Below are 14,030 nucleotides of genomic sequence, written 5' to 3'. Positions count from 1 at the left end.
CATTTCTGGCTTGGTCCTTGAACCTGGCCCAGGATGCTGATTATTTTTCCCTTGGGTTCTTGTTTCATATCCCTTGGGTTTCTTTGCTCTTTGTGGTGATGCTGAGTTTTCATCTCTAGCCTAAGAGCTTTAGATGATGATATATAAATGGCAGTGGAGGTCCTGGAAACCTAGAAGGAAAGGCCAGGGTGGCTTCTTTCCCTGAGGTCCTGCTAATGTTGTAGAAGGTGGGTGGTGGTATGATTAGGTATAACAGTAGCTAGTTTTGAATCTTTCACCACTTTCTAAGTCCTTTTCACATTATGTAAGTTATTAATCACATCAGCCCCATCTCAGGGGATAGATTATTGACCTCCCAGCTGCTAGTCAGAGAGTAAGCCTCAGACAGGTTTTGTAATGAGCTTATTCTCACAGTCTACAAGCATCAGAGACTCTGAGGAAGTCTGTTTTCTTTAAATTTCATATTCTCCCTGTTACTCTGTGTAAATGTATACTCAGGATTTTGCATCTCTGTAGAGAACTGATTGGATGGGATCTTTTCTAGGGCACCTCCCTGTGCTCACATCCTGTGTTTCTATGGTTTTTAGCACTTGTAACCAGTCAGGGTTTATATAATAAGTAAATCAACTTGGGTTCACAAACTCTTTTTGGTGTTTATTATGTGTGTGATGCCACATGACCTGATCTGAGGACAGAGACATGAGAGAAGCATCTCTCGTCCTCCAGAGCTGTTCACAGGCTGGATGGCTGTGTTCTGGCACCTTCTCAAGTAGGAGATGTCAGTGCAGATGTAAAAGCTCCTGAGCACCATGTATGTCATTTCATGCCTGCTCAGTTCTTTCCTGGGTCATCTCCAAGTTCCATACCACCCAGATTTATTCCTTTTTTTTTTTTTTTTAAGAGAGAGTGAGAGAGACAGAAAGAGAGAGAGAGAGAGAATTTTAATATTTATTTTTCAGTTATTGGCGGACACAACATCTTTGTTTGTATGTGGTGCTGTGGATCGAACCCGGGCCGCACACATGCCAGGCGAGCGTGCTACTGCTTGAGCCACATCCCCAGCCCCAGATTTATTCCTTTATAGAGGAAAAAGGGCACCATTTGGGGGTTGAGCATGATTGAGTTCCAGGATGCTTGCTTCAGAAATAGGGTTAGGCTTAACCCCGAACATGGAGAGTGGCCTCTTCCTTTATTTAGATTTGTCGGTACCTCTTGTATGTCCTCCTGCCAGGAGGACCTGTTTTAAAATGATTACTCTGGATTCAAAGTGCCAGAATAGCTTTCTGCTCCAGCTGTGGACCTCTCATCTTTTCCTCAGTCTCCAAGCAGGCCCTTGCAGCAGAGCCCCTGTACCAGCTGCCCCTGACCTGAAAACTCTGCTCTGGCTGCCACTTGGGATTTATGCTCGGCATTTATGCTTCAGCATTTTAGAAGTGGTGTCGTGGACTGGATGTGGTGACACATAACTGTAATCTCAGCAACTTGCAAGGCTGAGACAGAAGGACTGCAAGTTTGAGGCCAACCTCAGGAAATTAGGGAAACCTAGTCTCAAAATAAAAAGGGTTGGGGATGTAGCTCAATGATAAAGCATCCCTGGGTTCAACCCCCAGTATTAAAAAAAAAAGAAAAAGTGTGTCACATAGAGAGCTCTGCTCAAGTCACATCAGTTTATTATGAAAAATTTCAAGCACAACGAAAGTTGAAGGAATTGTACACTGTATTCCCACAAACCCACCACTTTGAGCCTACAACTAACATTTTGCTATATTTTTCTCACCACATATTGTCTGTTTACTGCTCAAATCAATTTTTTTCTGGATGCATTTAAAAATTAATTTGCATCATCAGCATTCATTGAGCCCTATCTTCTGAAGTGCTCAGCCAGGAGCTTACCTTTCCTGGAAATGAACTGTATTTGCACTGCCCAGTCTAAATTTTGAGACCCAAGGGGGCTGTGATGCTCTTGATCAGAACAGAAATGCTCTTGTCTTCAGGGAAGTAAATTCCTGCTCAAGTGGTAGCTGAGCAACCAGGGAACTGGGGACTCAGAATTGATGGTTCTTATGCAGGAGTAAAAGCTTTTGAGCTATTATTTTTATAAAGTGTTTGTCTTCTCTATAGAAAACCTTCACAAAAGTACCATTGACTTAGTTAATAATTGGCTTCTAAAAATAAGCACAGTTTCAGCAGCTCTAGTCAGTGAAGGCAAGTTCTTGGCAGTGAAGTAGAATTAGAAGGCTATAGGGTTAGTCGTAGGCAACTCCGAGTGCTCCTGATAGCTTATGCCTCTTACATCTTGCTAATACCATTGTTCTTCTTGTTATTCTGCTCATAGCTCAGGAGGTTAAAGGGAAGAGAGCCCATGTTTCTTCCTTTTTAATCAGTATTTTTTGGGTGGGAGATACTGGGAAGCTCATGTGCTACCACTGAGGTATACTCCATCCCTAGCTTGATTAATAGAAATATTTACCTTACCAGTTCCCAGGGAAAGTCATACATTTTCAGTTAGCTAGGGCTGCTCTCTGTTCATTTGAGAGATAGTACTGTTCATTGCTAAATGGAGGAAGGAACCTGAAAACCACAGGGTTAACTTTTCCACCTCATTTGAATCCAGTTTTGGCAGTGGCTGTGCTATCTTGTTTTATTTATTTATTTGGGTACCAGGGATTAAACTCAGGGGAACTCGACCACTGAGCCACATCCCCAGCCCTGTTTTGTATTTTATTTAGAGACAGGGTCTCACTGCATTGCTTATTGCCTTGCTTTTGCTGAGGCTGGCTTTGAACTGTAGATCCTCCTGCCTCAGCCTCCCGAGCTGCTGAGATTATAGGCGTGTGCCACTGAGCCCAGCTTGATAATCTTGTTTTAAATATATATTTCTTATGATTAGGCAAAGCCATTCATACAAAAGAATTAAAACCATATCAATTGGAGGCAAAATAGAATTAATTGGGAACTTTCTGCACTGGAGTTCCTCTTCCCACTGGTAAAGGAAATTGAGAAGTACTGTGGGGTTCCTAGGGGCCTGGTGAATTGGGGTGGTAACTTGGACTGTGGTGTTGTCCTGATTGGACCAAAAGGAGGTTCTGCAGCATGGTGAAGGCAGCCAAGGTCATAGGATTGATTTGATTGCTAGAGTTCAGTGGAGGTAACAGCCCCCAAGGGCTTTTTGAAAATAAGTGTGTTTAAAGGGGAGTTCTTTTTGGTTTTAGATTTATGATCCCACTTTCCTGTTTTGTGGAGGTTATCCATAGCACCTTTGAAATTCAGGTTGAGTTTTGGAATCCTCTACTGTTCTCCTTGGTCAGCTTACCCTCCATTAGGTGGTTGTACTGGTCAAAAGTCACTCATGTGTACATAGGGATGTATATATGTTATGTGAGACTGTCCTACATTTGAGAATCCACACCCATATCATTTTACCTTCCCATCAGCATCAGTGATCCAGAGTTGATAGTAACAGAAATTAATTGGTCTGAACTATATTTATTTGTTTGCTTGCTTACTTGTTTATCATTCATTCATTCATTCATATTGGGGATTGAACCCAGAGGCAGTTTACCACTGAGATACACCCTCAGCCCTTCTCATTTTTATTTTTGAGACAGGGCTTGGCTGTGTTGCTAAGGCTGGCTTGAACTTGTGATTCTCCTCTCTCAGCCTCCTTAGTAGCTGGGGTTACAAGTATGCACCACCACATCCAGCTTGAGCTATCCTTTATATAAGCATAGAATTTTTAAGTTGATAATCTGGTTTTAGCCTTAGATTCAGATAGTATTATTTGGGAGATCTATATCCTTGAATGAGTTTTGCCTCCTCTACAAAGAAAGAAGTTCTGTATTTACATAATAGTGCCTTTGCACAAAATGGGTGCTCAGTATCTATTAATTTATTTATAGATTTAATTCTCTATTTTGCCAAATTAGTTATTTAAAAGGTAAAACATTTATTCATTGTAGAAAATGTATAAACAATAGAAAAACACAAAGAAGAAACCATCATGCAGCAGAAATCCCTGATAATCTTAACTGCCTAGACTGAAGGTAACTCATGCTAACATTTTTGACTTTGTTTTGTGTGAATATATGTGCACTTTTTTATTTTGATAGAAGTGGAGTTGTGCTGTTCTTTTGTTTATCACGTTGTGTATTATTCCCTGTCTTCACATTCAGTGGCTGCTTCTTAGAGGCTTGGTGATTTGGGAGGCAGGCTGTCTGTAGGAGCATCTCTGCTTGTCCAGGTTTTGCCACCTCCAAGGCTCAGCTTCTGCTGCTCCTGTTCTGAGCCTTCCCTTAGCAGCTTCAGCACAGCAGCATTTATTCCCTGCTTTGTTTCAGAGGAGGATTCATGGTGCCTTCCTTCTTATGAATGTGTTCTGTCTCCTCAAGCAGAGGGTGCATTCTCTTTCTTTTTCAGCTGCTGTGGCTCTCATCTTAAAATTCTAGGGCTGGATTCTTTCACTGTTTTCTAAAAAGTGCAGTCTGGGTTTCCAGTGGGGGGCCTTGGCCACAGCTGGTCATTTCCAGCCTGATCTCTGTCACTATGGGTTCAGGAAGAGATGCAGAAATGAACCATATGTTATCCCAGGAGTACTAGGCAATTTAATGCTTCTTTGCTTTTGATCTTATTGAAATACCCTATTCTTTCCTTGCCTTGTCCCTCCCCTTTCCAGGTATAGAAACCGGTGCTTCTTGAGTAAGATTTCAGATCAAATGTTATCTTCTGAGTTTAGTCAGAACGGCTTCTCCCTTCTGCATGTGTGTAGCTCATTTGTACATTTCTGGTTTGTTATATTAGGTAATACGTTTATTGAGGGGAGAAATTAGCTTTTTATATCTTTGTCCCCTTTAACACCTAAGATAGTCCGTAGCATTTTGTAGGATTTGTGCAATGAATGATTGCTTTCTGTGACATTTTTGTTTGGATTTTGTCAATTCTGATTTGTTAGGATAATATCAAATGCAAGTTGTGACTTAAACAGTGGCTAACATTCATTGAGTACTTATTATGTGCTGTTATGTTGTTCCAAGTACTTTAGGTGTAGTAGCTTGCTTAATCCTTATAATAGCCCTGTGATTATTATAATAGCCTTTTAATTATCATCATCCTCATTTTACTGGTTGAGTAGCTTATTCAAGGTCTCCTAGATAGTAAGCAACAGAATTGGGCTTTAAATTTGGACAGGTTGCCTGTATTCCTGACCAGTGCCCCATGCTGTGAGCTCCGGGCCAGCCAAGACTTTGACCACTATTAATTTGTTTATGGAAGTTCATGGGATTGGAGTTACTTGAATTTTTTGCCTCCCCCAATGTGTTGCATTCATGTCATATTTGATGTTTAGAGCAAACCACAGGGTGCTCACCCTTAACCTCTTAGGAAGATTTGCCAAGTAAGAGTTACTTTCTTCCTAAAGTTTAACACTTGAAATGATCATTAGAAACATTGTAATTAAAATGTCTGCTATTCTTGTTCTTAGGATGGGGGTTCTTTGGATCAAGTCCTGAAGAAAGCCGGAAGAATTCCTGAACAAATTTTAGGAAAAGTTAGCATTGCAGTGAGTATGTTCAGTTGTTCTTCCAAGTTCTTTCATTTATAAATTGAGTTGGTAGGGAATAGATGAGGTGGGGAGGAAGCCAATGAAGGGAAAGTTTATTTTAAAACTGGGATTTTTCTCACTATCTTTTCCCTATCTAGAGTCTAGATACAATATCTCTTTCTTTCTCTCTCTCTCTCATTAGAATGAGAAAAGTTACTTTTTATATGTTAAAATCTGTGTCTGAAAAACAAGACAAGGTTTTGAGAAAATCCCCATTCATGGTATTAGAAAAGCTCTGCTTTTCTAAATTGCAGATTTAGAAAAACTTGAATTCATACGTAATGTTTTTTAAAGTTGTTTAATTTTGAGACAATTAGGTTTACTTAAAAATAACACTTTATATACCACATAAAAAGATGATTGCTTGATAGGACAGGTTAACACAGTGAAACAAAAGAACAAAAAGGGCTGGGATGTAGTTCTGTGCTCACCCAGCATGTGTGAGGCCCTGAATTTGAGCCCTAACATCGCCAAAAAAGAAAAAGGATAAGGAAGGATGGCAAATTTACTAATGATGTTTGGTGAAATATTTTCTAGGTCATTTTAAAATAGATTATTTTTCTGAACATAACTATTTCCATTTCCCATCTTTTTACATTCCCTTTCCTCTAGGTAATAAAAGGCCTGACGTATCTGAGGGAGAAGCACAAGATTATGCACAGAGGTAAGAAATTACTTGATAGTTATTATGTTCTGAATTTCAACTGAAATCAAGGTTCTTGTACCATCTTTTTGTGTGTTTCATTTTGTTTTGGGGTAAAAGCCTTTGAATTATGCTTTTAGTCTTCATGACATGTTTTTGTGTAGTGTGGTGGCTGAGGCAGCGCCTTTCACCTGTCTGGTCCTGGTACGCGCCTGTCCCTCCCGCCGTGTGTACTAGCCCTCTGGTTTTCCACAAGGAGCTCTGCCATCATTTCCATTAAAGGGTGGGAGATTTCAGATCAACCTGGAATAACCAGCTTTCTTTTCCCTTCTGCCTAGTGCAGCTCCCACCTTCTCAAATCTTTCTTTTTGGCTTCCCCAGTTATCTTGTGTATACCCAAGGAGCTGCTTGGTAAGCCACACGGGTCTGTGCAGATGTCTTTGGTGGAGAGTTCACCACTTGCCCAGCCAAGAAGGGGAAGTTGTTAGAAGGACTCTTGCCCCATCGAGCACTGCTGTTATGGCTCAGCCTGGCCAGCTTTTCAGATTCCTTTTTCAGATTCCTGCTCTCTTGGGTCTTTTCCAGAAGCCCTGGAGGAATTAACAATAAGGCATATCTTGATTCCTGAGCAAAAAGACAGTGGATGATTTGTGGAAACCTGAGTTAGGGTTAGAATGAGAGAGCACAAGTCTCCCTAGCGTCTCTGTCTTCAGGCTTCCTCACTGCTAGTAAGTTCTATCTCTGGTCTAACTGTTGTCTTTCCTGATGAAACTTAAACTCCATTTCTTCTTATTCTGTTCTTGAGAAAAAAATAGGGAAGAGTAAAAGGCTTCTTCTCTGCTTTGAATTTTCATTTGTTCTTATTTGTTATTTGTTTGCTGGAGAGAGCTTAGTGATTATTTCAAGTCTTTTTTTTTTTTTTTTTTTTTGGTACCAGGGTTTGAAATCAGTGGTGCTTAACCCTGAGCTACATCCTCCACCCTTTTTTTTATTATTATTTTTTTAAATTTTGAGACAGGGTCCTGTTAAGTTGTTTAGAACCTCATTAAGTTTCTGAGGCTGGCTTGGAACTTGGTGTTCCTCCTGCCTCAGCCTCCTAAGTCACTGAGATTACAGGTGTGTGCCATTGCCTGGCCCTCAATTACCTTTTACTATATAACAAACTTAGTAGTTTAAAACTGCAACAGTTTGTTACTTTCCAACATTCTGTGGGCTGGCAGATTGACTATCCTCTGATAGTCTAAAGCCCTGGCTTCTTTCAGTGCTATCTTTGGGTTTTCAGCAGCAAGAGCTGGTACATCACAATATTCAGGCACCTTTTAAACCTCTGTTTATGTCAGGTTAGTTGATGTCCTGTTGGTCAAAGTAGGTTGCCTGGTCGAGTCAAGATTTAAAAGCAGTGTGAAGACCCCGTTTCTTGTTAGAAGGAATGGCCAGTTTATTTTCACAGTAATTAAAATTCAGGTTCAAATCTTATATATGCTACTTACTGTCTAACCTTGATTGAATTAGTTAACTTCCCCCAAACTCAGGAAAACAGAGGCTCCCAAAAATGTTGTAAAGATTAAGACAATACAAAGCACTTGAAATAGTATTTGACACATAGTTGGCACTTAATAAATGTTAACTGCTGCTTAGTAGATGGATTAGTGGGTTTTTTTTGGGTGGGTACTTGGGATTGAACCTGGGGGTACTTAACCACATCACCAGCCATGCACTCCCCCACCCCCCCTTTTTTACTGAAGTGTCTTGTTAAGTTGCTTAGAGCCTTTCTTAGTTGCTGAGGCTGGCTTTGAATTGTGATCCTTCTGCATCAGTGTCCTGAGCCGCTGATTACAGGTGTGCGCCACTGTGCCCTGCATGGATTAGTAGAGATTTTTAAATGATCACCAGTGCTGGGTGCAGTGGCACATGCCAGTAATCTCAGCAACTTGGGAGGATGTGGGAGAAAGATCACAAGTTCAAGGCCAGCCTCAGCAACTTAGCAAGGCCCTAAGCAACTTAGTGAGACCCTGTTTCAAAAATTTAAGGACTAGAGATATGACTCAGTGGTAGAGCCCCCCTGGGTCTAATCCCCAGTACCACCAAGTAAATAAATAAATAAACAAACAAATAAATAACAAATTACCAGCAACAGAAACCATCCTGGCTTGGTTTAATTTTCTTAAAACTTATGAATTAGAAGGATTCTGAAGAAGCTGGAGAAGCCCTTTTTTTTTGGGGGGGGGGTACTAGGGTTTGAACCCAGGGGCACTCAAACCCTGTTTTGTATTTTATTTAGAGACGGGGTCTCATTAAGTTGCTTAGCACCTCGGTGTTGCTGAGAATGGCTTTGAACTTGTGATCCTCTTGCCTCAGCCTCCTGAGCTGCTGGGATTACTGATTTGCGCCACTGCATCCTGTTTAAAGAATCCATTGAGGGCTGGGGTTGTGGCTCAGCGGTAGAGCAATTGCCTAGCATGTGCAAGGCCTTGGGTTCGATCCTCAGCACCACATAAAAATAAATAAAATAAAGGTCCAACTACAACTAAATATATATATATAAAATTCATTGAGAAGCTGAACCTATAGACTAGTTTGGCAGGAAGCAAGGCTTTGCTGGTTGGGGAGCTGGTTCACTGGAGCAGAAAAGCAGCCACCCTGGTTCACAATTACCATAGTGCTGCTGCTGCTGCTGCCTCTGGGCCTGTTGGCTCTTTTCACTCTTACTGTGGGGTGGGGTGGGCTGTGGGTTCACCAACTCCTGAACCTAGAGGGGGTCCAGGATCAGTGCCTCTGAAGCATCTGCTCCCACAATAATTATGAAGGTGGGCTGGGGATCTAGCTCAGTTAGTAGAGCACTTGCCTCACATGCACAAGGCACTGGGTTCAATCCCCAGCATCACAAAAACAAAACAAAACAAAACAAATAATTATGAAGGTATCAGGGGACACTATTCTTTCCTGCTGAGTGTTGTGGGCAGGTTGACACCTCATTTTCAAGACTAGCTTAGGAACTTAGGGTTTTAAATTATTAGGTTGGAAATGATTTCTAGATGTGCTCTGCTGTAAGTAAAACTAATGTACAAGAACAAAAAATAAGTAAAAATAATGAAAAATTGTTTTACAAAAAGAATTCAGTGTTCACTTCAGGATCCTTCAAATATCACTTCTCATAGAAACTTCCAAATTATGACAACTTGATTAGAATATTTCTCTTTAGGGATATGCCATTAACATAAAGCTAGGCATACCTGCATTTGAAATTAATAATAATAATAGTAATAATGATTATTATTATTTTGTGGTGCTGAGGATTGAACCCAGGGCCTTGTGCATGCAAGCCAAGCACTCTACCCACTGAGCTATATCCCCAGCCCGACAATTATTTTTTGATGAGGGGAAGTACAATAATGGTATTTAAAGGAAGACCAAATGATTTGGGGTAGCATTTGGATATGGTTTTTCCAGCTAGGTGGTAGATACCTTTCTTCAACTGGGTGAATATGTCCTGGTCCTAGTGTGGTACCTTGCCTTGTTGTAAACATGGCCAGCTTTCTTACATATGTAGCATGTCTACAACAAATGGGAATCTAGAGATAAGCAGGTTCTCATCATTCTTTTTTTTTAATTGGCGGGTGGGTAATTGGGTTTAATCCCAGGGGCACTTAACCACTGAGCCACATTCCTAGCCACCACTCTCCACCCTTTTTTTAAAATCTAGAGACTGTCTTGCTGAGTTGCTTAGGACCTTGCTAAGTTGCATAGGTTGGTTTTGAACTCACAATCCTCCTGCCTCAGCCTCCCTAGTTGCTGGCATTATAGGCATGTGTACCACTGTGCCTGGCTCATCCTCATTCTAGAGTGACTCATTGGCAGGGTTTCTTGAGCAGGATAGGTACCGCCAGCTATTCTGGATTTCATCCATGGTGAACTGGTCCCCTGTAATGTCTTCTGGTATTGTCAGGTCATTGTATTCTCTTTCCTCTGGGTATTCAAAGAGAGAAACAATCCTGTGGCTTACTGTGGTACATGTGTTTTATGGCCTGCTGATCAGGGCATGGGTGTGAGGTCTATGACCACTCTGGAAGTATGAGTTTCTTTTTTTAGATTTTTTAAAACATTATATTTATTTTTTAGTTATAGGTGTACACAGTATCATTTTATTTTTATGTGGTGCTGAGGATCAAACCCAGTGCCTCATGCATGCTAGGCAAGCGCTCTACCTCTGAGCCACAACCCCAGCCCCTGGAAGTATGAGATTCATCTGAAGTCTCTGTATGACTTTCTGGTGAATGGCCATAAATAGGTAACTCTATATGCTCCTCACCCCTCTCCTCATAGTCTCTTCCCCCATCTGAGACAAGTAATTCATATTTGTAAAATATTTATAGAATACCTGCCAAGTGTAAGATACTGGATGAATCACTATGGAGGCCATAAAGATGGCTCGTAAATGAAGTGTGTCTTCCAGAGGAAAGATGTATCTACAGATGACACTAGTATATGGTGGAACATAACCATTGTCATTTTTATGCATGAATCATTACTTTATCAACTTTCAAATAGAATATGATGTGACATAATTTATTAGTCAGAATTCTTTGGTTGTGTCAGAACTCAAGAATGTGTTCGCTTAAGTCACCACGAAGTCTGAAGACAGGGATGAAGATGGGGTTGAAATGACAGCCTCAGAATTCTTGTCACCTCTTGGCCTTGCTCATTCTAGTGTGGGTTTGTTTCCCTTTTAGGCAGGTTCTCTTTACTGAGGACTGGATGGACTTCACTGATCCCAGACATATTTAGACCTTAGTGCTCCCTATCCCAGAGAGAGAATTTCACTTGATCTCCCCAACATCCAGATTCCTACTGGACCCACTGGTTTACTCTGATTGGCTGTGGTGGGAGTGTCTTTCCATGTTGGGCCCATTGCTATGCCCAGGGCCCTAGAGGGTAAGCCACTGTGAGTTACATGCTCAGCACCTTGGTGGGATCAATGATTGACACCCTAGCAAAAAGTCTTGGTGTTTGAGTAGGAATATATCCCAAATAAAAAATGGGGAGGTTCTTTTTGTTTTGTTTTGTTTTACTAGAAGATAGGAGGAGGGGATGGATGCCGAAAGCAAGCAAATTTTAAAAAGGGAAGGAAAAAAAGTAGGCAAAGAATGTAACTCAGTGGTAGAGTGCAGACCCAGCATGTGTGAAGTCTGGGGTTCCAGCCCCAAGAAAAAAAGAAAAGAAACGTTTTTCCATGAGAAATACTTTTAAACATTGGGTCAAAAAGACAAAAAAAACTATCAACATAGGGTCAAAACAGTAATCAAGCAGTTGCAGCAAGAGTGGGCAACTGGTCCACTTGCCATGCCTGGGCTGCTGTCTTGATTTCATATGGATTGCAAACTAAAAATGGCTTTCAAAATTTTGGAACATGTGACAAATGTCCATTCAGATTTTTGTGTCCATTTTATGGACATTTTATGAAGTTTGTTGGAACACAGCCATGCTTATTTGCTTAAGTGTTATCCATGGCTGCTTTTGTGCTATCATGGCAAATTGAACAGCTGCCTTTGAAAGAGACGACTGTGTGGCTCACAAATTGAAAAAATAATTTACTCTCTAGTCCTTTACAGAAAAAGCTTCCTGAAAACTGAGGTAAGAGAAAGAATTCCCTGAGAGAAAACTTTAGAATTTAAGCACAAAACTTAGCTTTGATTCACCAGCTTTAAGTTCTTGAGGAAAACCTGATATATGACATAGGTTGGAAAGAGTATTTTTTTTCTGACCCTGGACCTCTGAAAAGAATTAGTCATGATCCCCAGCTCTGAGGTTGGGGGTGAGGGAGAAGAAGGAAAAAAGAGAAAGAAAGGAAAAGGGTTAGGGGAGAGAGAGACATTTAGTGTCAGTTACAAAAATTTCTCTGTGGTGTTTCTTTTTACTGTGGTAGATCAAAGGTCCATTTCAGCTCTGAGTTAGAGTTTGAGGTAGAGAGGGTGCTAGGCTGTAGCCTGTCTTATGCTATTTAAAGCAGTGATTTATATCACCACCATGCCATTCCTTTTAGACTACTTTAATTATCAAAGCCTCATTTTGATCAAGACCCTGAAGAAGCATTACATGAATTAGGTCAACAAGGATTCCATACAACTTAGCTTGTGAATTATTTGTGCCTTAGAGTTGCCAGCTGATAAATATCAATACATGCTAAGAACAGTTTAAAATTATGCCTTGTTTTTCTTTTCCGTTCACAGACTCTGTGTAACCTGCCTGGTCTTTATGCCCAGTATTGAATTAGTAGCCTGGGCCTATAGCATACTGAGAAAGCCAGCCTGGATTTTTAAGGAGATACAACCAATAATCTGAGCAAGCTGTGGATGGATTATACCAGAATGGCTTAGACCTTGGGGCCATCCTGCTTGGAATGCACTCCAAAAGAGTCCCTGATGGCTAGGATAGAGAGTTATGTAAAACTGGGGATTTCAGGTCAGAATGAGATTTAAGGCTTTTGCAGACTGTTATGAGAGTGTTCTCAGTTCCTAGCTCCTGCGAGAGCTGAGTTTCCAAAGTATCTCAGGTGGCCCAGCAACAGCCTCTGCCTTTGGGGTCCTTAGCAAATTCTTCACCACTTCGTTCAGGTATGCTGGTGCTAATAGGCAAGATCTGAAGTGGATCAAGTTGGTTGTCTTGTCGTTTTATGGCTGTTTGCAGCAGACTGGCACATGATGGTTTTTTGAGCTGCAGAAGCTGCAGTTCTTACTAGACACTGTCCTGTCTGCCTTGGCTTTTGTGGCCTCTTGCAAGGTTTCCCTGAGCCGGAAAGTCAGGGTGGCCCTGTCCCCCCGCCCCCGCCATCTGGCCTGAGGCTACATCCAAGGTTCCTTCTCAAGTAGTCTCTGTGTGTGCCAAGGCATATCATCTGCTCCCTTAACTGGGAGGTTGCCCATCACATGCATGCAGTAGCCCTTCCTTTGCCTACACATCTCATCCCATAGCTATGTGGAAGATAGCTTCAAGAGGACAGTGAATTGACACGCTGTCTAGACTCCCCTGCCTTTCGCACAGAGAGAAACAGTTAACCATTCTCTTGGTTCGAAATGTCTCATTCTCTCTAGAATAATCTCAACTGCTAGACTCACAGGGATGGATTATAGTTGCAGATGAGTTTGTCTCAAAGTTCCTCAGGAGAGGCTGACAGGATGGGAGGAAGAGTGCTTCCTCATATCCCTTTTGGGAAGCATCAGAGAGGAGGTGGTATTTGAGCTGGACTTGAAAACATAGGTAAAAGTGGCGTGTGTGGCAGTGTTGGGGGAAGGAAGTCCAGGTAGAGGGAAGCACAAAGGCAGGAAAACAGACTTATCCAACAGGAAATGGCAGTCATTCGAGTTGTCTAGAACACAGGGTCCCTGATGGCTTGGGGCAGAACAAAGTAAGGATAGTTGAAATACCAGGGAGGGTCTTCACCGCCATGTTCAGGGGCTGGGTTTTAGCATGGTAACAGGAAGCAGTGGAATCTTCCTGCACAGGGAAGAGAGGTTAGCTATCCTTCGAGGAAGAGGACTCTGGCTGCTATGGCCAAGGTGATCTAGAGTGGAGAGAGATCACTTAGGAAGCTGCTGCCATGGCACAATGGAGAGAATGTGGGTCTGAGTTAGGATAACTGCAGAATGAAGGGACATGAGGGGACACAAGGGGGTGAAGTAGTCAGGGTTTATTCTAGATGTCTCTGGAGAGCAGAGATCAGGTACTGGGGTGGAAAGGGGGAGAAGTGGCAAGCAGACTTGACTCTGTGGCCCTTGTCGGAAGTTGTGGTAAGAG

The 14,030-nt window shown here is 41.7% G+C and overlaps 1 protein-coding gene across 2 annotated transcripts in view; it reads left to right on the top strand.

Annotated features, from left to right (window-relative positions):
- The window catches only part of Map2k1 (mitogen-activated protein kinase kinase 1), a 65,243-nt gene that overhangs the window by 32,387 nt on the left and 18,826 nt on the right, over positions 1–14,030 (top strand). For both annotated transcript variants that reach the window (XM_015480512.2, XM_048793318.1), the window contains exons 4-5: positions 5,477–5,554; positions 6,209–6,260. In XM_015480512.2, the coding sequence (XP_015335998.2) occupies positions 5,477–5,554; positions 6,209–6,260 (130 nt within the window). The remainder of the gene's footprint in view (positions 1–5,476; positions 5,555–6,208; positions 6,261–14,030) is intronic.

This window comes from Marmota marmota, unplaced genomic scaffold (genome assembly GCF_001458135.2).
Source record: "Marmota marmota marmota unplaced genomic scaffold, marMar, whole genome shotgun sequence".
NCBI classification, from domain to species: domain Eukaryota; kingdom Metazoa; phylum Chordata; class Mammalia; order Rodentia; family Sciuridae; genus Marmota; species Marmota marmota.
Note: the sequence above shows the minus strand (reverse complement) of the source record. Positions and strands in the feature narration are given on the sequence as shown.